The 26,500-nt window shown below is 39.1% G+C and overlaps 1 protein-coding gene across 1 annotated transcript in view; it reads right to left on the reverse strand.

The window, feature by feature from the left end:
- Nucleotides 1-26,500, reverse strand: part of ADAM23 (ADAM metallopeptidase domain 23) — a 176,790-nt gene that overhangs the window by 5,358 nt on the left and 144,932 nt on the right. The window contains exons 21-25 of the mRNA XM_047868782.1: nucleotides 24,865-24,970; nucleotides 22,032-22,151; nucleotides 20,613-20,781; nucleotides 17,987-18,098; nucleotides 5,074-5,164 (exon numbers count right to left, since the gene is read on the reverse strand). Coding sequence (XP_047724738.1) covers nucleotides 5,074-5,164; nucleotides 17,987-18,098; nucleotides 20,613-20,781; nucleotides 22,032-22,151; nucleotides 24,865-24,970 — 598 coding nt within the window. The remainder of the gene's footprint in view (nucleotides 1-5,073; nucleotides 5,165-17,986; nucleotides 18,099-20,612; nucleotides 20,782-22,031; nucleotides 22,152-24,864; nucleotides 24,971-26,500) is intronic.

Below are 26,500 nucleotides of genomic sequence, written 5' to 3' on the forward strand. Positions count from 1 at the left end.
CTCCTGTGGCAGGCTGACCGTGAGGGCTCCTCATGTATAAATTGCAAAACTACCATGGTGAGTTGTGAGAACTCACCGTGTATTGAGAACTGCCTGTCCTGAATTTTCTATATGAAAAAAGTCTTTTTGCTCATTTGTAATATGAGAGCACAACTATCATGGGTGGATGTTTGCTGTCTTCCTTCCACAGCTGTTTCATCTGAATTCCTTCTGCTCACTAGGACTGGAAAAGCAACGAATGTTCTCATCATAACCCGTACGGTATTTCTGGATCGTTATAAAATGTGAGCATAATCCATCGACCAGCTTTCACCAATCTTTCCGACATGTGAAAAGCCTACACTTTTGTCTACAATATACATTATACACATATATATTTACACAAAATTAGAACAGTGCTCTTCAGGTAACAATACCCTGAAGGTTTGTGAAGGCTTTAGTTCTTTCAGGGCTATATATTTACCCACTGCTATCGCCTTCTTCTCTTTCCACAATGGGTCATCACCACTCACCGAGAACCCTCCCCTCAACCCCTCCTAGGCCACCTTTGACTGAGCTCACTTCCCCAGGGGGCTGAGGCAGGAAGCTGACCTGGTTCTTCCGGGCCAGCCTGCTAGGTCTCAATGAGAAAGTGCCTAACCCAAGAGTTGCAGGAATTACGGGAATTAGGCTCCTTATTCCCCACTGGGATATGGTAGTGGAATTCAGAGAAGCCGAAGTCTCGTTATCCTCATGGAAAGACTAGCTAAAATTGATTCCATTTCCTAATTCTATAAAAATCAAAATAAAAAGGCATTTACCCTTTTGAGAAACTATAATTGGCAATATTAAATTCCTTTCAAATTTCATCCAACTTGACGTTCAAACAATTCAACCTTCCTCGTGATAAACCCAGATGTGATCCTTTACATGTCAGTTACATGATTACCTTCCTTTAACCTTTTCTTTAGTACGCCCTACGAAACGGAACACAGGCCAAGCAGAAGTGCTTAAAATCAGCCCACATCAGGCTCAGTAAGAACTTGTAACCCAAGTAACTATTCATAGAGAGGAAATCACAATTGATTGTTATACAGACTTATTAAAGTAACACTTTTAAGGTCAAGAGCAGCTCTGCCAGGCCAGTATGACCACTACTGCCACTGAATCGTACCGAGGGAGCAAGCAGTGGGGTGGTGGGGCGTGCTAACTGGGCTCTACAGTCTGAGGCATGGCAAGATGGTTGCAAGAGCTCAGTACTAATCCTCAAATCAAATCGTCAAATCATGTCACTGTTACCTTCAAGTTGTTTTCCTACTATCACCTAGAATTTCTCTTCCTGACCACCATCGCCTCAAGTGTTCACATACTTCATACGCAAGGTAAACGACTATATTGCTCACATCTAAATTTCTGTATTCGAATTTAGGGGATGTCAAATAAAAAGCCACGTCCAGGGTGGTAAGAGCAATTCTGGTCATTTTTAAATGGAAACAGGAAATCCTCTTTTCATAGATTTGTTATCTTTCCTAAGATTTAGAGAAGAGGGTACTAAAATGATTCTTCATCTACTTGATTTTTCTAATGTCAAGTAAAAGCAACAGCCCTAAGGATCTAATCCAGCAGCATTACTATTCAAAACTGAACAGCGGCTGTGAGTTTTCATCAGTCGACCAGGACCAAGGTTGGCAGTACTCTGCGGCACAGTCCATAGCTTTATTCTGCGTGTGTAGGTGATGGAGAAGAAAAGGAACATGGGGGTGGGAGGGATGTAAATAAATGCAGATATGGGGGTAAAGTGGGACAAACTGGTGTGCCAAAAACCTATCTTCATCTTTCACAGGATTTCTTACAGACAATTTCTAACACCCCATAGACTGGGAATCCATAAACTAAGTCACCCTTAGTATCCTCATACTTCTGGAGTATGCAGATTAACTGAAGTTGCTAAGGTATACCTACCACAATACCCCATATATCAGAATACGTTAAATAAAATAACCTACCAGATAAGGCATTTTTTGTTCTTCTCAGGAGTTCTACAGCTTTGCTTATGGAAGTCTTGTTTGCATTAAGCAAAGCCTGCAGACTCTTATTATTCTGCTAAAAAGACGTCATCTAAGCTTATATTATTTTTTATCACCATTATCTTAACAAAATTTCATTATCACGTATTCACACAAAGGTGCACACATTCACACATGCATGCACACTCACATATACTCATGCTTTTTACCACCTATTTCAGAGGAAATATGGTTTAGGACAAAAGCTATAAAGAAGGGCAGAGAATGTCAGGGATCAGAGCAGAGCTATTTTCTCATTTGTATTTGAACAGGTCATGTGCGGTATGACACTTCTTCCACACTGAAATTACTCACAGTGTTATGCCTCAAGAAATGTGACTTTGGGAAAAAGCAACACTTCCCCTGAGCAATTACCATGTTTTCCTTTAATCTAAAAGTTCATGTAGCCTCAAATTCTCAGGCTACTTTGCTACTTGCTTTGCTTTTCTCTTCTAGTAAAATGTAATTCAGGAAGGATTTCCAATAAAAGTATTCAGAGCAAGCCCCTTTACAAACTATTTTCAACGTCTGATTCTAAATGACCCTCTTTTGTATTTACATTGAACTCAACAAGAAACTCAAATAACTCGGTTCATTTAGCAAATAACTTTTAGATTAATAATCTCCAAAACTGCCCAAGTGGTGGGAAAACCTAAACTGTATCATTTGGCACCCAAAGCTTTCTCTTGCAAAGTAGAAGTAGTTCTTTAATGTTTAATATAAACCACATGGCTGCTCTTAAGATCTAAAGCAAATTCAGATCCTCATATAGTGGCCAACAATCATCATGAAGAACAGTGGCGTCTCCAGGTTTAAATACTACCATTCAAGAATTCTTCTGTCTTCAGTTTTTCCTGTGTTTTAGGGCATAAAGATACTTCATATGATTGTGTGTGTGCCTTCCTACAACGCTTTCCTTTAAAGTAATTCTTAGGCTCATAGGGCACAGTAAGAGGCGCTGGCTTAGCGCATCAGTGCGCATGTCTGCACAGCGGTCCCCTCTCGGCCCTTGGGAGAGGCGGTTTCTCACCTCACTAAGTGTCCCTCTCCCCTTCCTCTTCTCTGTTCCTCCGATGAGTAGACATCTCTCTCAGATAGAAGTCATCTGTACAGGGCCTAATCCACTTATATACACAGTGATAAAGGCTTTTCCATTTTTCCCCAAAGAAACATGCAATTCAAGCTGTGCGCTAGGCCAGGCCACTGTTTTGAGGTCCTGCTACAGAATAGTGCTCTTGTCTCCAAAGGCTGAGATAGTAAATTTGGCATTGCATGTGGCTGGACGTCAGAGATGCACAGGACTATTTTCCAGTCCTTTGAAACCAAGGCTTCCTGATGCCAAAAGGCAGAAGCTTGGGCACGAGCCAAATTTATTTTTCTTAAAGCATATTTATGAAAAATTTCAAGGAAGTATTTTAAAATAATAACAGATCATGGGACTACTATCATGTGCAATGACTTTTTTACAGTAATATGGCACGAAGAAAAATTGTTGCTTGAATTAGGCCGGCCTAAACAAAACAAAACAAACATATATATAATATATATAACACATATATAATATATAATATATAATATATAATATATAATATATATATATATATGTTTCAGGAGAGTGCCATATATTAGGGACCATGAGTGACTCATTATCTGGGCAATGTCTTGTTAATACCACGATGAGAAATTCAAATGTGAGTTGTCCATTTTGTGTGTGTTTTTGAAAACACGATGATGCCAAAACTACTATTTCATCAAACAAGTTCAAGTTTACAAATATCTCTGTAGAAACGAAGTACCATTTGATAACAACTTTCCAAGTTCAAGCTACTGAAAAACTTGTAGGCTTACTCATTAAATCTAATATGATAACAAAATTATCAGAAAATGTTGAATTTATTTAGATCATCATGTACTTTGTTTTTCTTCCATAATCAGTTTCTAATAACATTTTACCTGGTTTCAATATTTTGAATTCAGGATTCAAAATATTAAATAGAATCAAGTTCATAATTAATGCAATTATTCAGAGAATTCAAGTAAAAAGCTTCCTCTATTGAGTAACCAGATGGAGGCAAAGTGGGTTTTGAATTTAGGTAATGGTCTTATTTCCCACTTAAATTTGTTTCTGTAGATCTGGTTGGGACTTAATTTATCAGAGGGAATATTTGGCATAGGAAGTCTTATCTACAAATCATAATAATCAAGCCACCACAGCCCGAAGAAAAGATATACAAAGCAATTATCCAATGAACCTGAACTATGGAAACATCAAAACTTGATAAACTAGGCTTACAAATTTTGGTCATAATGAAGGTTTATTTGTGAATATCTGCCATGTCTATTTAAACAAACGTAGTTCAGTGATCAATGCACAATCCAATGACTAAATGACTAAAAGTCACTATGGAAACAGGCCAGTTAATTTGCAGCTAATTAGAAAATATTTAAGTATCACAGAGCCACAGATTTCAAATTCCAATGTGAAACCAATGCAGATGATTAGGGAATTAATAATTTTTTTAATCTGATTATTATAAAATCACAAAGCTTTTCAAATCACAAAGCTACACATAATGTGTTACGTGTGAAAAATATTGAACAAAGAGTTACTTAGGTTGTGAAAAATTCAAAACGTCAATGGCATATAAATGAGTTTTAAACACACAAAGGATTTATATCCCCTTATTTCCAACTGCAAAGTGTCCTGATTATCGTGTATAAAAAACGTTATCTCAGAATGCTTGCTCCTAAAAGCTGGAACGGCTTCTACTGAAGAATTTCTACTTTGTTCTCCTTAAACTTGTGCATGTGAATTCCTTCTACATTTCAAGTTTTCCCACTAGCCTGAAGATGACGTTTGAGGTTTCCACGTTTCTTCTTTTCTAGCCCATTTCTGAATAAAAATATTCATTTTTAACAGTTTACTGCTAAAACTTGAAATCTTGTAGCAGGAACTCAAAACCTGGTTATGTAAGCAGAAAAGAGAAATGCCAGAGCCACCGAGGAGAAGACATGCGGCGTTGCTTACTTAAATCCCCATCCTGTGCCCCCAAGGACAATAGCTGCTACCAGGATGGCACCAGCGATGGAGCCTATTATGAGATTGGTGGCACTAGGACCTGTGACAAAGGATCATGGGAAGAAAGTCATATGAGCCATCTACTGTCGTCACCACAAGGGAAAGGCAGTTCCGCGGTTTTTCGGAAGTAAATACCCTGCATAAAAAATTGCTAAACGCTTAAATCGCCTTGATTGACTTAGTGTAATCGCACTTCTGATGCGAGGGAGAGCTACTGCTTGGACGCGAATGCCTCTGAATCTAAAGCTTCTGCACCGCTGACAGTTAAGTTCCGTTCCATTCACCTTCCACAGAATTTGAAGCAAATGTGCCCCAACTGCCAGCGTCACCAGTCTTTCTTCTCCTCCTCTTTCCCAGTATCATGAATCAAGCAAGCAAAAGAGCACATAAAGAACATGGATGCATTAGAATTAGCTCAATCTTACTGGCAAATCATGGCAGGAAAAGAAGGGAAAATATTCTAATAAAGTGCTCTTTCAAGCGGCACCCAAAGTTGTCGGAATGCTACGGTTTGTTTTTTTAGCCCCCACTTGGAAACAATTAACATTTCGAAGTCAGAAGGAGGTGAGGCCTGGGTGACTTAGTTGGTCAAGTGTCTGACTTCCGCTCAGGTCCTGACCTCGCGGTTCACTACGTCGCCGTTCCTGAGTTCGAGCCTCGCGGTTCACTACGTCGCCGTTCCTGAGTTCGAGCCCCGTGTGGGGCTCTGTGCTGACAGCTCCGAGCCTGGAGCCTGCTTCAGATTCTGTCTCCCTCCCTTTCTGCCCCTCCCCCAAAGTCTCTGACTTTGTCTCTCTTTCAAAAATAAATAAACATTAAAAAAAAAAAAAAAAGTCAGGGGCGCCTGGGTGGCGCAGTCGGTTAAGCGTCCGACTTCAGCCAGGTCACGATCTCGCGGTCCGTGAGTTCGAGCCCCGCGTCAGGCTCTGGGCTGATGGCTCAGAGCCTGGAGCCTGTTTCCGATTCTGTGTCTCCCTCTCTCTCTGCCCCTCCCCCGTTCATGCTCTCTCTCTGTCCCAAAAATAAATAAACATTGAAAAAAAAAAAAGTCAGAAGGAGGTTACTAATAAAGATCTGACTTGAAAGCCTTGTGCTCAGAGAGGCATTTCTTCACTGTAAAGATCCATACAGTGTTTAAACAACAACTTGCGGTTCCAAAGGCAAGATAGGGAGGAAGCGGAAAACTCATCCGGGTAATTCTGTAGAAATGGAAAAAAGATTCTGCCGGCTCAACTGAGACTATCTTTCAAGTTCCCATTTGAAATTCGAGGCCTGGAGATAGAGTTTAAAAAGGGAGTAGAAAGGACAGCAAGAAAGAAAATACAAAGTGGGGTTTCCATCGAGTAAGAAAGACTTAACGCATATGACAGCACATCCTTTCCACTCACAGGGGAAAATGCCTTAGCTCACGATTTTTAAATGTAAGCAACGTTAACTAGCACAGGAATTATTCTGCACCTCACATCCTTCCGGATGCTAACAGGTAGAGTGCCCCCAACAACAAAATACTTCCGATCGTAACTGAATATCCCATTTCAGAAGTCATAAGGCCAATTTTGCTATTTCCCCTGAAATCCTTGACTTTGTGTATATGTTCATTTCTGCATAAAAAAAATTCTCTTTTCTGCTCACATCAGTGCCCTCAACTGTGCACACAAACGGATGCCACTTTTAGCAGCACTAAAATCGTGTGTGTTGTATGTTTTTACTCAGAGACCACTCAGGGTTTGTGAGAGTGAGTGGAAAGGTGGGAGACAGCTGCAGCGGAGGTCTCGGGGATGCGGTCTCTTCGGGCGCATGGGCTCGTGACTCATTCTCAGAACTAACCACTGAGGTTCTACAGAACCCAAATCTCAGTGGCCTTCCGAAATGCACAAATAAGAATAAAGAGTAATGTGACAGCAATCAAAGCAGGTTAGTTACTCTACACTGAGCACTTACTGTGTACCAGGTGAGGGTCTAACCATGTGACAAAACATCTCACTGGATCCTCACAAAAACCATACGGGGTAAGAATTATGACTATCCCTGTTTATTAGATGAAGAAACAGTGGCTTCTAGAATGTAGTGACAGAGGCAAGATTTGAACACAGATGTGTCTGACTCCAAAGCTTATGCTATAAATCAAGGGTCAGCAAACTATATAACCCACTGGCCAAATCTGGCTCCACTTACTGGTTTGCAAAGAAATTTTGTTGGAATACAGCCACACTAATTCATTTTCATGTGGTTTACAGTTTCTTTCGTGCTAAGACAGCAGAGTCACAAGGCTGTGACAAACATCCTGTGGCCTGCAAAGTCAAAACTATTTACCTTCTGGCCCTTTACAGAAAGTTTGCTAACCCCTGCTCTAATGAAACAGTCCACTTATATGTATTTCCTCCCCACATTTTAACAAGGAAACATATTTTGAAATAAACATTTAGAAAATATTTATATTTCCATGTACCTTAGGCTTTAGACATGATTTGTACTTTACTAGCTCAGAAGACAGGTTGGGATTAGAATCAATAGATAATTCATGACAAATGAGTCCTGATTTACAATTATAAACTAAGGTGTAGAAATAACCCCCTGCCCCCTGCTCCCAAAAACCCAAACAAACAAAAAACTTCCAAACCTTCTAGTGACTAAATGAACATTACACTACTAGCTAAGCCAGGAGGTGTTAAAACAATGTATACTGTACTATCATGGATTTTTTTTTAAAAAACTGTATGATTTAGCAATTATGACAAAATTTAGAATTTGAAGGAAAACAATCAGTAAACTAATAAACAAAAAATAGTGCATAAGCCAAGAATGATAAATAACAAATCTATTTTTAGAAAAAATAATACACGTATACAGACTTACCTGTCACAACCAGAAATAGCCACAAACCAACAAGACTGGAAGGGATGATGAAAACAGACACTGGTCACAAGGACTATGCTTTACAACAAATGCCTTGGGGGTTGCCTAGCTCTAAGACTCAAAGGGAAAGTTATTAAAATTCATCCCTTAGTTGGTACTTTGCAGCACATCACAATTATGGTCAATAAATAATCTAAAACCACACTTGGGATGATTTTTTCAAAAACTACCTTTCTTCAAGGAGGAATTTCACATAAATGTATGTATAGAATTTCCCCTGGAAAAGGAATGTTACTTCTATAGGTAATCCAGTCAGCAGATCTAAGGTGAAATTTTACAAGGCAAAGTTTTGTTTTCTCTAAATGTTACCTCTGCTCTAAAACTTTATATTCTAATAGGTAAAGAGAAACAAAATATCTTTTCCAGTCTTTCTAGCTGCCCTGGGTTAACTAGTTCACAGTCTGTACCCATGGGAGGTGAGTTGGCAGGTGTAAATCTAGTCAAAGTCCTTGAAACCAGGGGAGAGAAGGTTCGGGTAATCTTCCACACAGAGTGGGAACTACAGGCCTGCTTTCCTTGTACTATTTCGGTGTCTGGGTCTCCCAGTACTGGTATGGAAGGGCATCTGCGGGCCACAATCACTGGGACTAAGGAGGAATGCGTGTTACACGATCAACGTGCCCATGGTTTGGACAGGTTGAGTAGAGGCTATCTGGTGGTTCCTTAAGATACCAGTAATTCATCCGGGGCCACTGTGAAGTGTCACCCATCCCCGTGAACACAGAGACAGCATGGGAAAGGGTATTTCTGTCATTTGTAAATGTTCTTCCTATAATTAGAGAGAGGGGGGAATCACGAAAACCTTTTAGTCTACAGATCAGCAACTTCATGAAAATAATATCCCATGGAGAACGGACAGCTATTCTGAGGCTTGGATCAAGTACACAGCAACCTTAATAGAGGTACCGGAAGACCTGTATTTCTGTGAAAGATCAACGCGGGCCAGGGACACACAATTTATTTGTGCACTGGCTATTTTTAAGACAAAGCCACCAGATAATCTGCAACTACTCCCCTTAAGGTTTTGCCGGCTTGGATAAATATCTTTTTCTTCTTCACACTCTTTGGTCCCACGCAGTTATGGAAGCTTCTAATTTGAATTATCAATCTATTTTCTATTTTAAAAATGAAGGCAATACACTAAGTATCTTCTTTAAAAAGTTAAGCCAAAGCTTCCCATATCACTTTAAATACATGGAGGGAATATTAGTGACTATCACTCAAATTATCTTCAAAAGAAGCTGCAACTATTAATAATTCCCAGCTGTAAACGTGGATTTATTCGGTGAAGATTGCATTCATTTCAAGAATACTGATAAAACACTCACATAAAAGCATTTTTTGTCAATAAAAAATAATGACAATAACAGGTTTGTATCTTAAAATTACTTTTATAAGTAGAAGAACAATGGAAGCTTTTGGACCATCGTCTCAACTGTGAAGACATCATAAGCACCCCAATATTATTTTATGCCCCACATTGTTCCAGACAGGAGAAGGTTCTTCACTGCACGAGGAAACCACACAACACAGACACATCCAAATAACACCACAAGGTGCACTTGCAAGGGGAACACGTCAACGAGACAACACGCGGTGGGGATTAGGTACCAGCAGTCAGTTCACACACCGGGAACCAAACAGAAACACTCCGAGACTCACAAAGATGCTTACTCTATTCCCCACCCTGTGCCTCCAAAAATCACCCCCAGGGCCAGAATGGTGCCTGCCACAGCACCTATTAGCCTGCTTGTGGTCATGTGCACTGTGTGGAGGGAAAACGGAGATGGTTTTAACAAAGGAAATGAATCACACACTGATTGCGCTAACACACAACATAATCTAGTCAGGAAATGCTTTGAAAGTCAGTTAAATACTGACATCTCTGCTTCAAAATTTAAAATGAAGGTCTACATACACATTGAAAATACTGGAGAATAATGTTGAGGCTAATTTAACTTCAAACTCTACAAACCCTACTTAAAAAATCCTCTCTTATAAATACTGTTAAACATATAAATAATCTAATTTGAGTTACAGTTCCTACAAGGAATGAGTTGGAATGAAAATGTCATTTAAACAGCATAACAGCAAGTCTGGATTTTAATTCCAAAGTAACAGACCGTTAGCATACTTCACAAACTTCTCAAACTGTAAAATACACCTAAGAAGCTGCATCTTTTCAAACTTTAGAACTTACGTTCAATTTTATGAAAATCCTACAAATTTAAAAGACTATCTTTAAAATTAAGTACATTTTCACCTGGAAAAGTGTATTGCACATAACTCTGCAATGTTCGGGTTTCTGGCACAGTCTTTGGGTGTTTAGTTGTTGTTGTTGTTGGTGGTTGTTTACAGTTTGCAGGGCATAAACTATGCACTCGGAGAAAGTCAGGGTCGCTGGGAAGCACTGATTGCTTCAGATCACCCAATGGTAGATTACTGACTGGAGACACTCCACCCCTGCACATCACCACTTCCGTGCTGAGCTCTGAGCTTTCAGATGTTGCAAAAAGGGTCTGCACTGCCCAGAGGTGCCCAGGCTGCTCTCCACACAGGCAAGAAGTTTAGTGCTGGGGCAGGAAGGCAGATTATTTAAGATTGACTGTGTCTGTGTGTGTGCGCGCGTGCAAGCGTGTGGACATATACACACTTTATCTCCTATCTTCATGCGATCAAAAGCGCTGGCTTCAAATCACTTTACTAATGAAAAGAGAGATTAACTTTGACAAGGCTGCATGGCACAGATTGTGTGCTGTGAGACGGTGAAGGAAAACAAAGAGCCATGATTTGAACTCACAGTTTTTTAAGGCTTAGTATTGTGTTCATTGACCTTTTGGGTCCAACTACTCTCCCAAAGAAGAGAGAGAACCTTGATCGCCAACGCTGGTGAGTAGGGGTACATCCACTTAATCGCAGGGCAAACAAAAGAGTGAGAGATTCTAGTTTTTATCCTAAGCTAGGCACAACCTGAGTTGTTAATAAAAAGCAAAACAAAACAAAACAAAACAAAAAAAACGGAAACACAACAGAAAACAGAAAGTCTACCGAGCGCATTGAGGGGAATGGAAAAAAGACCAACATACAAGGTGGTGGTGATGTTTTCCAGATATGACAGTACATTAGAATTCAAAATAACCAAACCATATCTCAGATTTCTCAGCTGTGGAGGCAAATACTGGAATGAAAGGTACTATAAATATAAATACTCATTTTTTAAGATCTTCGAAAATAATTGCCTTCAAAATACTAAATTAACAAGGACATATTATATTACAATTTGGTTTTTTGGGGGGGTTTTTTGGGTTTTTTTTTTTTTTTGCTTAAGATTTAGGCATTGGCTCTCAGAGCCAAAATACCTGAAACTCCTATTAACTCTTCAATGTTTATATAAGCTACATATGCTAAATTGCAGGAAAAACACACACAACACACCTGTAAAATGTGATAGTAAATGAATGTGTGCTAATTTTTAACAATTATAACTGCATGAATGATGAATAACAATTTAAAAAGGCCTTTTTATTTGCTACAGATATAATTCCTCTCTGTAGCATAAAGAGAATTAGGCAATCCATCATGTGGGTGTTAGAAACCAACCAGAGGAGCAAGGCATCCCTACAGACACTTCAAATATGCATTCCAGAGAAACGGATACAGTCTATAATCTCTGCTGAGCAAGAATAATTATCTCCCAATTCTTAACTGATAACCACTGCTAGCACCAAAACAAGACAAAATAAGTGGGGAAAAAAGCTTTTTCAAAAGTCTTCCCCCTCCTCCTTGTTTGCCCGCTACCTTTAATTCTGGTGTACTGCAAAGGTATGTAAAATACACTTGACTCTTGACCGCGATACTTAACAGGGTTATTTCTTCCAGCGCGCAGTGACTCAACCTGCTGTTAAATTGACATGAATGAATTGCTTGGCTCACAAGTGGGTAGATTTTTATAGGGGACAAATTTGAAAACAGGTTTCAGCTGCTCCCCAGAGCTACAAAGGATTTACCTTCTTATTGAGAAAAAAACCTCCCTTGGACTTTTGGGGCTCTCCTTTTGACCTCTATACTAACTTATTTATGATGTAACTGTAATTGTTCATTCATTCACGCATTTATTTGTTCATTCATTATCTACTAGATGTGTTTTTTGTCCCAGGAACTATGCTGGGTACATGATGATATACCTCACTTTCTTTGCATTACACCAAACCTGGAGATGAAACTTGTAAAGACTCATAACTAATAACGCAATCCCCCTATTAGGGATGTGACTTTGTTTCCTGATTCTTTAACGTACTTACCTTTGTATTATAACTTGTTTGTGGAAATTATTTTCTAGCAATATGTCCTCATTTTTGTTTTATTAAATTCTGATGTTTGTTGGTTTATTATTATCATTGTTTTTAGTGTTGCTTCCCTGCTACCTAGGCTCACATGTGCTAACAGGCAGAATTTTTGATAAGTATGTAATATTAAGATACAAACTGTAAATTTTCTCCTTTTCTTAAGACATTCTTACTTTATATGTAGAATTCTTCCACAGACAAGTCATGCTTCAGATAGCGTGAAATTGCGCTTTTGAAACTGAGTAGTTGGGGCTTTTTTCTTACTTTTAGAGAGTTTCTGAAACAAAAAGGTGCATTATTTCATCCATGTGACTCTAATGAGCAATAGGCGCTATAATCCTGCATCCCGAATACTTCAAAGGCAGGAGGCATCAAAGCCATCATTTGTGCTCTATAAATCAAAGTTCTTTCTGCAGGAATTTATGATTTTGCTAACATTTAGGATTAGAAATAAATACTAAATATATTCTTTATATGTTAGAATACAATATTGGCATGACACACATATTTTCTAGCTCCGTATTTCATTGTCAGACACACAATCAGATCTCCTTACTCTTTCCCATGAATTTTTTAAAAAGTTAAGTTCATTTTCAGATACACTGGGACAAATGTCTAAAAAGACGAAAAACAAATTAACTTCATATAAGAATATTATTTCAGACACTGTCAATGGAAATATCATGGAGTTTTTCTGAACCCAAACAAAATAAACTCAGTTACTGAAAACTTTTAAAACCTGGTAAACCCTTAAAAGTTATTGATGAGGCCATTATTGACGAGAAAAATACATAGGTGATACATAATTCTGCAAGAGTGTAATCATATACTACCATAATACCTCATATCTACTCATCTGAACTACAAAATCAAAGATGTGTGCATTCACAAAGGAAGCAACAGATATACACAAAAGGTAAATGTAAACATTAATAATGCTCTTTAAGGTATTAAGACTTAGAAATTATTGCTTTCAAGATACGAAATGCTAATAATATAATACTCCCTTGAGAAGCAATGGATGAGCTAATATGCTTAATCATTACCTGCTTATTGCCTCACCCTTTCTACTTATTACTATGCTGTGAGAACCCGCAGAGTAACTTAATACTCAGCTTTCAGTGAGGCAGTCAGTGTGCAATAACAGAAAAAGTATTAGGCTCAAGACCAGGTGGTCTATGTTTTACTCTTGGCTCTGTTACCCTTGGGAATTAAGTTAGACCCATTTGTAAAACAATGGGTCTGGACTGAATGGCCACGAAGGCCCTTCTGTCTCTGATGTGATGACTGTGGACATAATGAAAGGGTCTAACCAAAGCTTCTTAGCAGCGTCTCTGCCCTTCCTTATCGATGAAAATGTGGTATGTATCAGTTTCTTCTCTTTCCTCCTGAATGCTGCTGCAAACCATCCAGTGAGAAAAGTTCCATTGCGTTGCATAATAAGCACCATGAAAAAATGCCCACAAATTGACAAAAATTATCAGTACTTCTACTGACTCTCCTACAGCCTGTGGGAGTTCCAGGCCTTTTAAAAGGCGCAAACTTATTCTACCCCATTAGGATGAAGTAAAATAACTTCTTTCAGCGAATTCAGTGGACACATGTTGGGAGATGAGGGACCAGAAGAATCTTCATATGTAAAAATATGGGAAATAAATGACAGTGTAGAAAACATGAGTGAAGTAGTATGTAATGGAAAATCTTTTTTAAAAAAATCTTTGCTCACATGGTTTCTGCTTTGAAATGCTATTTCCTGTCTTTTAATAATTTTGGTTTGAGACATTGGAGCAAATAAACTGTGGGTCAACAAGTGCAGAGCCAACTTCAATGGCAATGTTTCTTTTTAGCTTTTTAATTCATTAATTAAATTTAATTTACATTCAAGTTACTTAGCATATAGAGCTATAATGATTTCAGGAGTAGATTCCAGTGATTCATCCCTTACGTATAACACCCAGTGCTCATCCTAACAAGTGTTCTCCCTAATGCACCTTCCCATTTAGCCCTTCCCCCCTCCCACAACCCCTCCGGCAACCCTGTTTGTTCTCTATATTTAAGAGTCTCTTATGTTTTGTCCCCCTCCTTGTTTTTATATTATTTTTGCTTCCCTTCCCTTATGTTCATCTCTTTTGTATCTTAAATTCCACATATGAATGAAGTCATATGATATTTGTCTTGCTCTGACTGGCTAATTTTGTTCAGCGTAATACCCTCTAGTTCCATCCACGTAGTTGTAAATGGCAAGATTTCATTCTTTTTGATTGAATGGCAATATTTTATGTGTGTGTGTGGGGGGGGGTTGCCCCTACCCAGATGGAGAGGTTGAGTTTTTATTCTTCCAGAAACTTTCTGTTAAAATAAGAGAAATACCCAAAACACATTGGCTCACTTCTGACACCCTCATCAGCTGAAACAAAGTCACAGAGTTCTCCTTTTTTTTTTTTTACTAATTATGTTTTGATTCAGAGGCCTGCAGTTGTATACAATTTATCTTTTATGCCCATGTTAATAATACAAAAGGCAATATTCTCAGCTTTGTTTTTGAATTTTTTCCTCCATAACAAGAAAACACACTAAAATTAAATAAAACTAAGTATGTTTTAATACCCTGTCACTGTATCTATACAGAAAAGCCTTCATCCGTGGATATGACAGGTCAGATCACTTGGGTCTTGCCCACTGTATATGGCAAGCAGCTGAGAAGCACCCAAACACTGTGATCCATAAGGCCAGTGCCAACCAAACTACTTCGATCATGAAAAAGAATATATGGCAATCAGTTACAGAAAAACCTTAGCACCTCACAAGCAACCTTGGCACCCACAGTCAAGAAAGTACAGATTGTTTCAGTGTCTTGAGTTCATGACCTGCTACTCTTCGACAACGCAATTCAAATGGTTACTGGCAAACTGAAAATCAGCACTAGCATGCACCATTTTGTTTCCTTCACATGATCCCAAAGGGAAAGGATGTAATATTTATTGAGTGCCTACAATATGCCAAGGATGTGCTGCCTTTTAAATAGTAGATGGCCAATAAATATTTGCTATCTGGATACAATTAGAAGTACCTAGTTTCTCTCTTATCATTTTCTTTTAACCAGAATATCAAAAACAAAATCATAAAACCGATAACAAGGTGTTAAAATTGTGATTTTGTTTCTTTCTCATTTTACTAATGTATTAACGGATTGTTTATAGAGGCTGAAAAGATATTAATAACCATCATAGATAAAGCTATTATTTAGTCATGCTAAAACTACTTGACTTTTCTAGAAATCTAATAATTTACAATAATAACTGCTCTTCATAGATAGTAATTAATGGCTTTTTTCTATTTAATAAAGATTACCAGAGTCACGAGGATTTTAGCAATTTTAGAACGAGGGGGTGCCTTTACTTTCGTGACTCCATTGTCTTCACTAATAATGAAAAAAGAAAACATGCGACAGAAAAGAAATACACCAGAATGTGTATACTGATTACCTCTGAGTTGTGGCATTAAGGGTGATTTTTATTTTCTTTTTAATCTTTTCCTTATTTCCAAAATTCTCTACCATAAACAAGTATTACTTGAATGGTCATAAAAGTTATTTTTAAAAGATAATATAGAAGAGCACCATGGGGAAAAGGAAAACAAAACAGAAGGCGGCTGTGAATCTCCTCTTTTCCAGAATGCAGCTGTTTGCTTCACACCCTCCCAACTAAGCTTTCTAGGCATAGGTGGGTGAAGGAATGGGAAATAGAATCGGACAACTGCTAACCCTCTACCCCCACGTACTGAAAAAGGACAGAGGCTAAGCCAATTTAGCTCTGTTCATCTCTTCTTTATATATCACTTGAAGAAACAGCATCTAGATCTTTAAGAGAATCACAGACGTGCCAGGGAGAGAAAATTCGGAAAGAATGAACGTCTGCTTCTCTAGTCAGAGTTTGAAATCTGCTCTAAATCTAACTTCTGAAGGTGGATCCAAGAATTTTTTGTTCCAGTTTTAAGACTAAATGTAAAAGTGGAACTGGTTCCTTTTTACAAATAGAAGTAGGAGAACAGAAATAGACTGTGAGGGTGTGACTATGGTTCTTCTTACAGAATTTCAATATCATAGGCATATTAAGTAAACGCAAGGAGACTTTTTAACACACCCACTATTACTGAACATTACACATGCACCCAGATGAGCTAAATCTCTTCAGGAACTGAGGAGCATGGCGCTTCATATACTTTTCAAAGTCATATTTTCCCAATATTTTCCCGATGCTGAAGTTCAGAGAGTTTAAATGAGCTCCCATGCAAAACTAGGCAAATCAAAATGACACTACTTCTATAGGTACTTTTCCTACCTGCAGGAAAAAATCATGATAGTTATTTATAAAATATCATTAGTGGCACCATGAAAAAGAACGTGATGTACGATGTCACTGGGACACATCCCCTGCTCTAGAAACTCTGGTTTCTCAGGTACAATGCTATAGATGCTGTAATAAGCCTACTGCAATTGATGACTTATTTGATCTTTGAAATCATATGATGACTCATATGATCTTTGAAATCATATGAGGGCTTGGGAATGGGGGAGGAATAATGAGAAAGTGATTACCAAGTTTATGATGATAAAGAGCATGTTATAACACAACGTAACAGAAAAGACTGGGCCTGAGATCGGGCACTTGGGTCTTGGTCCCAGCTCTGTCTCTGGCTACCTGGATAACTATAAAATGTCACCTGTCTTCAAGGCCTGGGTGTTCTCATCTGCAAGATGAGGGTGGTTCTAGATGGCCATTGAGACTCCTTCTAATTTTAAAATTCTAATGTCTCTCTTTCTGATAACTGACTAAAACAAAGTCCAGATCTTTCATATTCTCTTTGAAGAATTAAAGTTCGGTGAGGATTTTGGGGGAACCTGGGTGGCTCAGTTGGTTAAGCGTCTGACTTTTGATTTTGGCTCAGGTCATGATCTCACAGTTTGTGAGATCGAGCCCTGCATCAGGCTCTGTGCTGATAGCACAGAGCCTGCTTGGGATTCTCTCTCTCTTTCTTTCTCTCTCTCTCTCTCTCTGCCCCTGCCCAACTCACACATGCTCTTTCTCTCTCCCTCAAAATAAATACATAAACTTAAAAAATATATATAGTTCTGTGAAGATTTTCCACTTCTTCCCAATCAAAAACGTGTTTAAGCAGAGCATAGAAGACAGCAATTTCCCTCTGGAGGATTCTAATTCTGAGGAATGACTAGAGTCTCATGTTAGCCAAAAAGATTTTACCTATTAGAAAACTGGCAGAGTGGAGACAAACTGTACAATGATTAACATATGTGCTTATGGAAAAGGAAGGAGGTTTATAGGAAAGAAAGGAAACTGCAAGGGAGGAAATTGGTATATTTACTTCTTTCTAATCTCAGTTCTAAACTAGGGGAAATTCAAACGCTTCACTACATCACTCTAGAATCCTTAATGCTTCAGTAACATGAATTATATGTTTGAATGGCAAAAGAGATACTCTGGAATGTCTCCTTTCAAATCGTTTCACTTGTTATATTGGCACCATCGGAAGAGTGCCAACAAATTCAGCATGTAATGAATTGAAACTGAAATCGCACAAACCCTTGGGTCCTTCATCCTTGGGGGGGTGAAGGTTCCTAACTGGATCCCGGATACTGCAGTCTGTCCCTGCCCAGGTGAAATCGCAGATGCAGGTGGCTTCATTACTACACACCTGTGAGGGACAAAAAACAGAAATGGGACATTTTCATGGTGCTTCTTAAACATCTTTTTTTAATGTTGATTTATTTCTGAGAGGGAGAGACAGACCGTGAGCGGGGGAGGGGCAGAGAGAGAGGGAGACACAGAATCGGAAGTGGGCTCCAGGCTCTGAGCTGTCAGCCCAGAGCCCGACGCGGGGCTAGAACTCACGGACCGCGAGATCGTGACCTGAGCTGAAGTCGGACGCTTAACCAACTGAGCCACCTCATTCTGCTTTTTTGACTAATGGTGATGAATGTAAAAGAGACGTGGGGCAGGGCGGAAGCCTTTAAAAACCACTTTGAATTTTTTAAGTCTCCCATGGTTGAAAAGGGGAGACAACATATACATAAAATTGCTGAGTGGTGTTTTCTTGTTAATTATAGAGAAATACCCATTAAAAGAAGAAAAAAATGTTTTTTAAGATTTTACTTTTAAGTAATCTCTACACCCAACGTGGGGCTCAAACTCACAACCCTGAGATCAAGAGTCACATATTCTACCAATTGAACCAGCCAGGTGCCTCCAAATGGAAGAAAATTTTAAATTAAATGTTAATTGTTTATGTTGATATTATTTACACAAACGTCTGACAATGTCGTTTTTTCAGAAGTAGTTGTTTCTAGGAACATACTTCAGAAACATATGCTTAATTCAAGAAATTAACAGATACAGGGCTCCAGTGGCAGGGCCAGAGATTAAACACCAGATGAAATAAATCACCAATGCATTGTTTTACCTCACCATGTCCAAATGAGCACAACACCCACCTCCCTGCCTGCCCTTGGTATCACCCTTCTCTCAGTCAGCCAGGCTGAAGACCCTCCTAGAATGATTGTTGTCTCCTTTTGCTTGTCCTGGGGACCAAACAGCATGCTGGAATGGACTTCTAATTTAGATGAAATAAACAACCATGCAAACTAGAGATAGAGGTGTTTAAATTCTTATCTGCCTATGAAATACATTCAGAGACAGATCATTACAGATGATAAACTGAATATCAGCCTATTGGTATAAGAAGCTTTTTAATCTGAAGTGTTATAATAGCATGATTGCGATTAACAAGGTTGAATTTGACCTTTTATTTAACAGGATGAAAAAGAGGAAAAGTACAGAATTAAGAAGGGCCTTTCTAGACATTAAGTTTTATGATGTTTTCAGAGAGGTAACTGAAATTACTGAAATGTCTGTCCAGTGCTTTTATTTTAACAGTGATTACTGAACATTCACTATGTGCTAGGTACCTATGCCGAGTGCTTTATGTATAGCATCTAATTTAATCCCCATACTACCCATCACCCTGGTGGCTAGAGAAGGTAAGTGCCTTACCCAAAGTCACCAGGAGACCAAGGGGCACAGTCAGGACTCAAACCCATGGTTCTTTCTAGCCTCCAAAACCATGCTCTAAATCACTAAGCTATACTGGTGAGCCTAGGATTCAACCAAACCCAAAACCCTGAATAGTCATTAGGCATTTCCTTCTAAGGCCTCTCTACCTTGTTGTATTCCACGTCCTCTGCTAGCTAGCTATATTTTGATTATTTTTGCCTTCCTTCCAGCATTTTCCTTTTATGTTATCACTCTCAATTTCTTCATGTCTATTTTTTTCCCATTTCTAAAGTCTGTATAAATTTTGAAACGTCTTTCTTTTACTAAGCTAATTTAAATAATTATTAAATTCGGGGCGCCTGGGTGGCACAGTCGGTTGAGCGTCCGACTTCAGCCAGGTCACGATCTCGCGGTCCGGGAGTTTGAGCCCCGCGTCAGGTTCTGGGCTGATGGCTCAGAGCCTGGAGCCTGTTTCCGATTCTGTGTCTCCCTCTCTCTCTGCCCCTCCCCCGTTCATGCTCTGTCTCTCTCTGTCCCAAAAATAAATAAACGTTGAAAAAAAAATTTTTAAATAATTATTAAATTCTGTGTCGAGATATTAAGTCTCAGTTTGCCAGGCAGTGTCTGCCCACCTTGTTCACAGAATTACAAACACATACAGGTGTGAGTGGAGAAAGCATTTTCTCTTCAGCTGGCAATGGGCGGAGCAGAACTATACAATTTTAAACATGTGAATTATATCAGTGATTCAACATCTAGTCTATGTGATCTTGTACACACAGATACTCAGTACACATGCTGAGTAGCCGAAAGGGAATACTGAGAGGACTAAAGTTATCTTGAATGGCACAAAGTAGTTCACGTGGGGTCTACAGTTCTTTTAGGAACCCTACCAATTTCTTCCACCTCTTTAGCTGGCAAGGTATAGACAATGTGGGAAATACAAATAGCCAGTGATAAAACAAACAACACAAATAAAACCATCTCGGTACCTATGGGTATTATCCTTAGCAGGTGAGGATAGTCTGGAAATTATCATAGTGCATAGACACTGGCAGCAGACGCAAAAGGAGAACGGCTGAAATGCAAGTCTGACGACTGTGAACTTTGAGGATGCCAGAGAATAAAGGTTTGAACTGGAACACTGATGCCTACTTACCCCATGGCCTGAACAGACTTTACCCTTGGAATCAAGTGGGCAGCTACTCATATTTAGGGCCTGAATCAGTAGGCACTTCCGATCTAAACACATCATGGATGGACCACATGGCGTTCCATCTTCTACATAGCCCACATCTGTATCATCATCTAAAATCACATGAGCACCACTAAAAGGAGAAAGATATTCATGCAACCATTAGCACCATAGTTAGAAACAGAAAGCCAACATGAAAGAGGCTTGCTCTTCATGAAATTAAAGAGGCTGTCAGTGGACATAGATGGCTACTAGCATTTCTCCACCTCTCCCTGCCTTTCCCCCTTTCCCACCTCCCTTCAATAAAAGAACATGAGGACAGGAAATACATTTCATTGCCATTATTGCACTGCATGTCATTGGGGAAAAAATGTCATCGGCACAAAGTATATACTAAATCTTCACTTGCTGTCAAGACCAGCATGAAGACTAAGGGTGAGTTGCCTAAGAACAAAAGAAGCCAGCTTTTACATAATATACTAGTTTAGAATATATAATTTAATTAGGCTGTCGTATCTAAAGATGTGTGAAAACTTACACATTCAAAGAATGTGTGTCTAAGTAATTAGATTACAAATTTATTCCAGGAAGGATCTTATTGTCTAGGACCTGGTTAGAATTGTTTTCAGAGCAGTTTAAAGGAAACAAAAACCAGCAATCATTCGAGCAAGAGAACAGTTTTCAATTTGCTCACCCAACCACTTTACTAAATCTTCTTCAAAAGTTGTTTTTTTTTTTTTTTGGATGTTTCCAAATCTTACATTCACTCACAGAAGATGAAGGTTAGCTACTCAAAGGACACTGCGGATAAAAGTCTGCAGACACTAAAAGCGGTTCTGTAGGGGAATCCCAGATGTGTTTGGGGCCACAACAGTACCATGTGCATGTGATTTAAAAAATAAGCCTCATACTTCCTGTGCCCTATACTCACAGATAATTGGATATCAAATGTATGCCTACAACTATAAATAACATCTTAATAAATATGCTCTATATGTTGAGTATTAAACCATCTTCTAAAGCAGAAATATGCTGCGTGAAGTATAAAGTCTATTTTTTATGATAAAAAATAAAACACACATAGTGTTCAAATACTGAGCTATTACAATGCTCAAAGCTTTAACCATAGGTCAAAATGGACACTGTAAGTCTACTCAACAGTTATAATTACAAAGAAGACCCTACTACTAATAAGTGGTCCCATTTTTGAGCAAATGTAATTTGCAAATCAATATACAACCTTGTTTTTTAACTCTAAACATGAAAGGTGATCATAAAATTAAAGTCAACAGTCCTCTTGTGAGAAACAGAAAAAATTCATTTGATTTTTCTGAATTTGTAATTCTCGTGATTCATTAGATTTTCAAACATTTAATATATTACCTGCAGTCAATCACTCGGCCTTGATGGTAGAAGGAAGTTGGGATGATCTCACCCTGAAGTTGACCAATGCGTGGAGCTCGAGTAAGATTGGTACAGAGTAAAAATCCACAGAACACATCACTGAGCATGTCAAATAAAAACAAAAACAGAACAGGATAGGATGAATCAAGCTCAAAATAATCAAAACTATTCAGTCCACATCTATTCAAAAATTGAAAATATTTTCTTTCCTTCTAAATAAAGACGTGTTCAAATACTGTTGGTTGGCTATGACCCACGCCTTCCTTGCTCACAGGATCGCAGTTTTGTTTGGGTAGCGACATGCCCAACCTCAAGAGATGGATCATGACCGGTGTCTGAGCTAGTCTGGCACCCCCATCCCCTACGGCCACTTTCCCTCTGTCCTGCCCTAATAGGGCTAAAAGTGGCCCCTGGGTGTGGTGAATGGAAGAGGAGCCAGATAGGAAGTTGCTGGGGAGAATGCTGCTTTCTGGATAAGAGGTCAGAGCCCAACAGGGAGAAGACCTTTTGTTCCTACTCTCACACTGCCTGTCTTTGAATGTGCAGCCTTTGTATCCAACCTTGCCATCGTGAGTTCACAAGCAGAAGGACAGACACTCCAACATGCTACGGGGTCAAAATCATCTGGGTCCTTAGAGACACTGTTAAATGACACACACACACACACCCCGCCCCCGCCCCTGCCCCCGCCCCCATGAGAGCAGCTACCTCCAGCTTATTTGTTAAGTAAACAATGAACTCTCCCCTAAAAAAGGGCGGGGAATTGAAATGACACATCAAAACAAAGGGAATCCATGTCCGATAAATGTACTACAAATGTACTACAGAAATGTACTAAATTCCATTTGCAATCAGGGAAATGCAAATTCAAACCAAAATAAAATGGCAGTTTATGCCACCGGAAAGGATAAAAGTAAAACGTCTTTTAATACCAAGTGTTGGTCAGTATGTGATTCCACAAAAGTCTCATGTGCATACTACTGACGGTTGGGTTTACTAGTACAGCCATTTTAGAAAGCTGTGACATCATCTGGGTGGCACTGAAAAGACACATACCCTCCAACCTAGCCATTTTTCTTTTGGGTATCGGCCTTAGAAAAACATGTACAAGTGTGCGCTAAGTTACACGTATAAGAATACCCACAGCAGTATGGTTCCTAACAGCCAAAACATGGAAACTACCTAAATTAACACAGAGCGGAGAAATATATCATGGGATGGGAATATGAATACGAATGAAAATAAAAAAAATGAACAATACGTATGAACAACAACACACACCACGGAAGATGCTTAAAATGCTGACCTTAAGAGGCAAAATAGAAAATAATGCATGAAGTATGATTCCTTTTATACCAAAACCTTAGGCAAAATATATTGTTTAAGGATGAAAGCCAAACTGTAAAAGCCAAGAAAGTAATTGCCATAAAAGGATGGCAGTACCTGCGGGAGAGAGACAAGGGCACCTTGCAGGGAAGGATACGTTTTCTGCAATGCTGCAAGTTCTATTCCTTGATCCAGGTAGGAATGACATGGAGATTCATGTAATAATCATTTGGCAAACTAAATATTTGTGTGTTATTCACTTTTCTGCTTACATGTTATATATCCCGATTTTTAAACATTTCAGAAACCACGCATTAATTTTCTTTACCCCCTTGGGGGTTGGATGTTCTATTACTAGATGTTCAAAAGCTATCTTTTACAATGATCCAATCCAATGCCTCCAAAACTTTTTGAAGTGACACAGACACAGAGAAATGATAGGTTTGTCCAGGACATTAAGCTAATGAATGAAGCTAATGAAATCTAGGTGTCCAACCACATACATTTTTACTACTTTAGGCCCCACTCCCTCCTACTGTCTGTCACCTTCGAAAGAGAAGCAATATTTTGGAATGTCTGTGCCTCACCTGTGAGACATTAGTTGAGAAGTTACGTTCTATTATTTTGGTTTAATTTTAAAGAAATTTTGGTCAAAGATTTGTTGTCTCCTAAGGCCTCATCCACCATCAAAGACTACATGGAATAGCAAAGTTTCATAAAGTACCACAGAGAGATCATTAACTAGAAAAATAAAACTCCTTGCTTTGCTTCAGAACTGGGAGAATCCTTATGGATACGGAAGGATAATGAAGGAAATTTGGCCCATAACTTAATGGTCCCATAGATCATGTCACTGAGTTAACTTTAATAAACTATACAATCACAATTTTCACTTTCCGAAACTAATCCAGGGAAAACTATTACCAGTGTCCTCTAAAAATATGTCATTTCCTGAGTAAAGATGCCTCCAATATGCACTAACTAGAGGCTTTTTAGAAGTGGGGGGAAAATCTGATATAGACGTTAGATGCTTAATTAAATCAAATGGTATTGCACTCACGGAATGATCCAAAATATGTACCACCTCACTTCGAGTTGTCCCCGAAATATAGACAATCCACATATTGTGCTTGTAGAACTTTGTGTATACTAGTACATTCATAGGCCATACCTTCCAGCAAAAGTAGCAAATTAAGACCCAATATTATGTCTTAACACTTGGCAAAGTGTCTTTTCAGACAAGCATCAGGTAAAAGACAACATGGGAGAAATGTTTTACAGAAATGTTGTGAGTCTGTGCCACGGCAACTGCCTAGTCCATAGCCATTTGCTTCTAGATAGACTAATGTGTTCTTAAAGTACATACTCTTAACATTTTCAATCGTTGACTGTTTATTAAAAATCAGTAACACTTATTTTGTGCCCAAGTCACATTTGAGCCAGGCCTTCCAAGTCACTCATTGTGCCCCTGAAGCTGACCACTCACTGTTTGCTGCACTGGATCCATCGGTCTCCATCCTTCCCACAGTTTCCCTTCTCTGTGCCTTCGGTGTTCAGCTTTTCGTAACAGAACTTGTCAGACCCTGAAGCCTCTTTTGGAGATGAGCAAGAGAAGAGAATTTGTGTTAGTCATCTTTGTTATTCACAACCAGCAGTGTGCAGGTAAATGCTTAACAACTGGTTGTCCACAAAAAGAAAAAAAAAATCCTGACTCATAGCATTTGCCAATTTCCATGCCAATTTCCATGGTGTAAATACCACTGTGCAAATTTCCATGGTCTAATTAACACATGGCTAATTTTCAACCGTCAATGTGATGGCAACAGGCTTCTGAAATTCCTGAAAATTTAACACTTGGCTCTTGCAAGCTACTACAAGACAGTGCTAACACATCCCTGTTTTTAACTTGAAAAACAAACTGATTCCCAAATTCTTGTTTGGTGGGTTTCAGGGAGGGAGGTAGAAATGGCCATCAGCAGGCATTAGGGAAAGTGGCATACAGAAAACTAATAAAGAATCTTAGGCCTGGGGTGCCTGGGTGGCTCAGCTGGTTAAGCATCTGACTTTGGCTCAGGTCATGATCTCACGTGTTGTGGGTTTGAGCCCTGCATTGGGCTCCGTGCTGACAGCTCTGAGCATGGAGCCTGCTTCGGATCCTGTGTCTCCCTTGCTCTCTGCCCCTCCCCCACTCACACTATGTCTCTCTCTTTCTCAAAAATAAACATTAAAAAAATTAAAAAAAAAAAAAGAACCTTAGGTCTGTTTTATATTAATATTAAAATATACTATAAAGTCTTAGGCAGCTAAGATTTTGTATCGACACTTGGGTTTTGATGTATAAACCTTTTAAAAGACAAATATGCCTCTATCATCTTTCCTCTGTCAAAACTGAAGCACTGAAAGTAAACCTTTCAGTTAAATGATATTTGCCAAACACTGAAATCACTCCTGCAGGGGCTCTATTGTCCCTTCATGTGCTTTCTTTCCTTTGGGGGTGACCCAGCCTCCACCACAAGACAGACCCTTTTCTGTCTGTTGTGGTCTGGCCCCCAAAGGCTGAAGTTGAAGTTCGCTGGAAAGGCACTGTAAATGTCAGGAAGAGAAGGGGTGCATTAACACTTAGGGAATGTACTGAGAGTCACGACTATGTTCCCAATCTCTATGTGTCTGCCCCTCAGGAAGGACCTGCACTTCTTCCCTTCCAAGTGAGATAATAGAATTACAGAATTTTAAAAAGTCTGGTACTTTTCTGGGGTAAAAGAACAGAAGGCTAACTTGAGGGGTAAAAGTTAAACCCAAGGTACACAGTGAATCACGCAAGTGTCTCGACAATGAATGTGACCATCCCACCGAACCCAATCTTTGTAAGTGGAAGTGACCCCTTCTCTGACAGCCAGATCACTGAGTGACACGACTTGGTTCTGATAACAAGTCCTCAGCTTGAACAGTTGTTTTCTGTTTCTGATCACACTCACAGTCCTCTTTACTCTCATCCTTTCCTAGAGTATTTTTGAAAACGTCACTCCGGGAGCATCTAGGAGGCTCAGTTGGTTAAACATCCTACTCTTTATTTTGGCTCAGGTCATAATCTCATGGTTTCTGAGATCAAGTCCTGCATCCAG

This window comes from Prionailurus viverrinus, chromosome C1 (genome assembly GCF_022837055.1).
Source record: "Prionailurus viverrinus isolate Anna chromosome C1, UM_Priviv_1.0, whole genome shotgun sequence".
Classification (NCBI taxonomy): domain Eukaryota; kingdom Metazoa; phylum Chordata; class Mammalia; order Carnivora; family Felidae; genus Prionailurus; species Prionailurus viverrinus.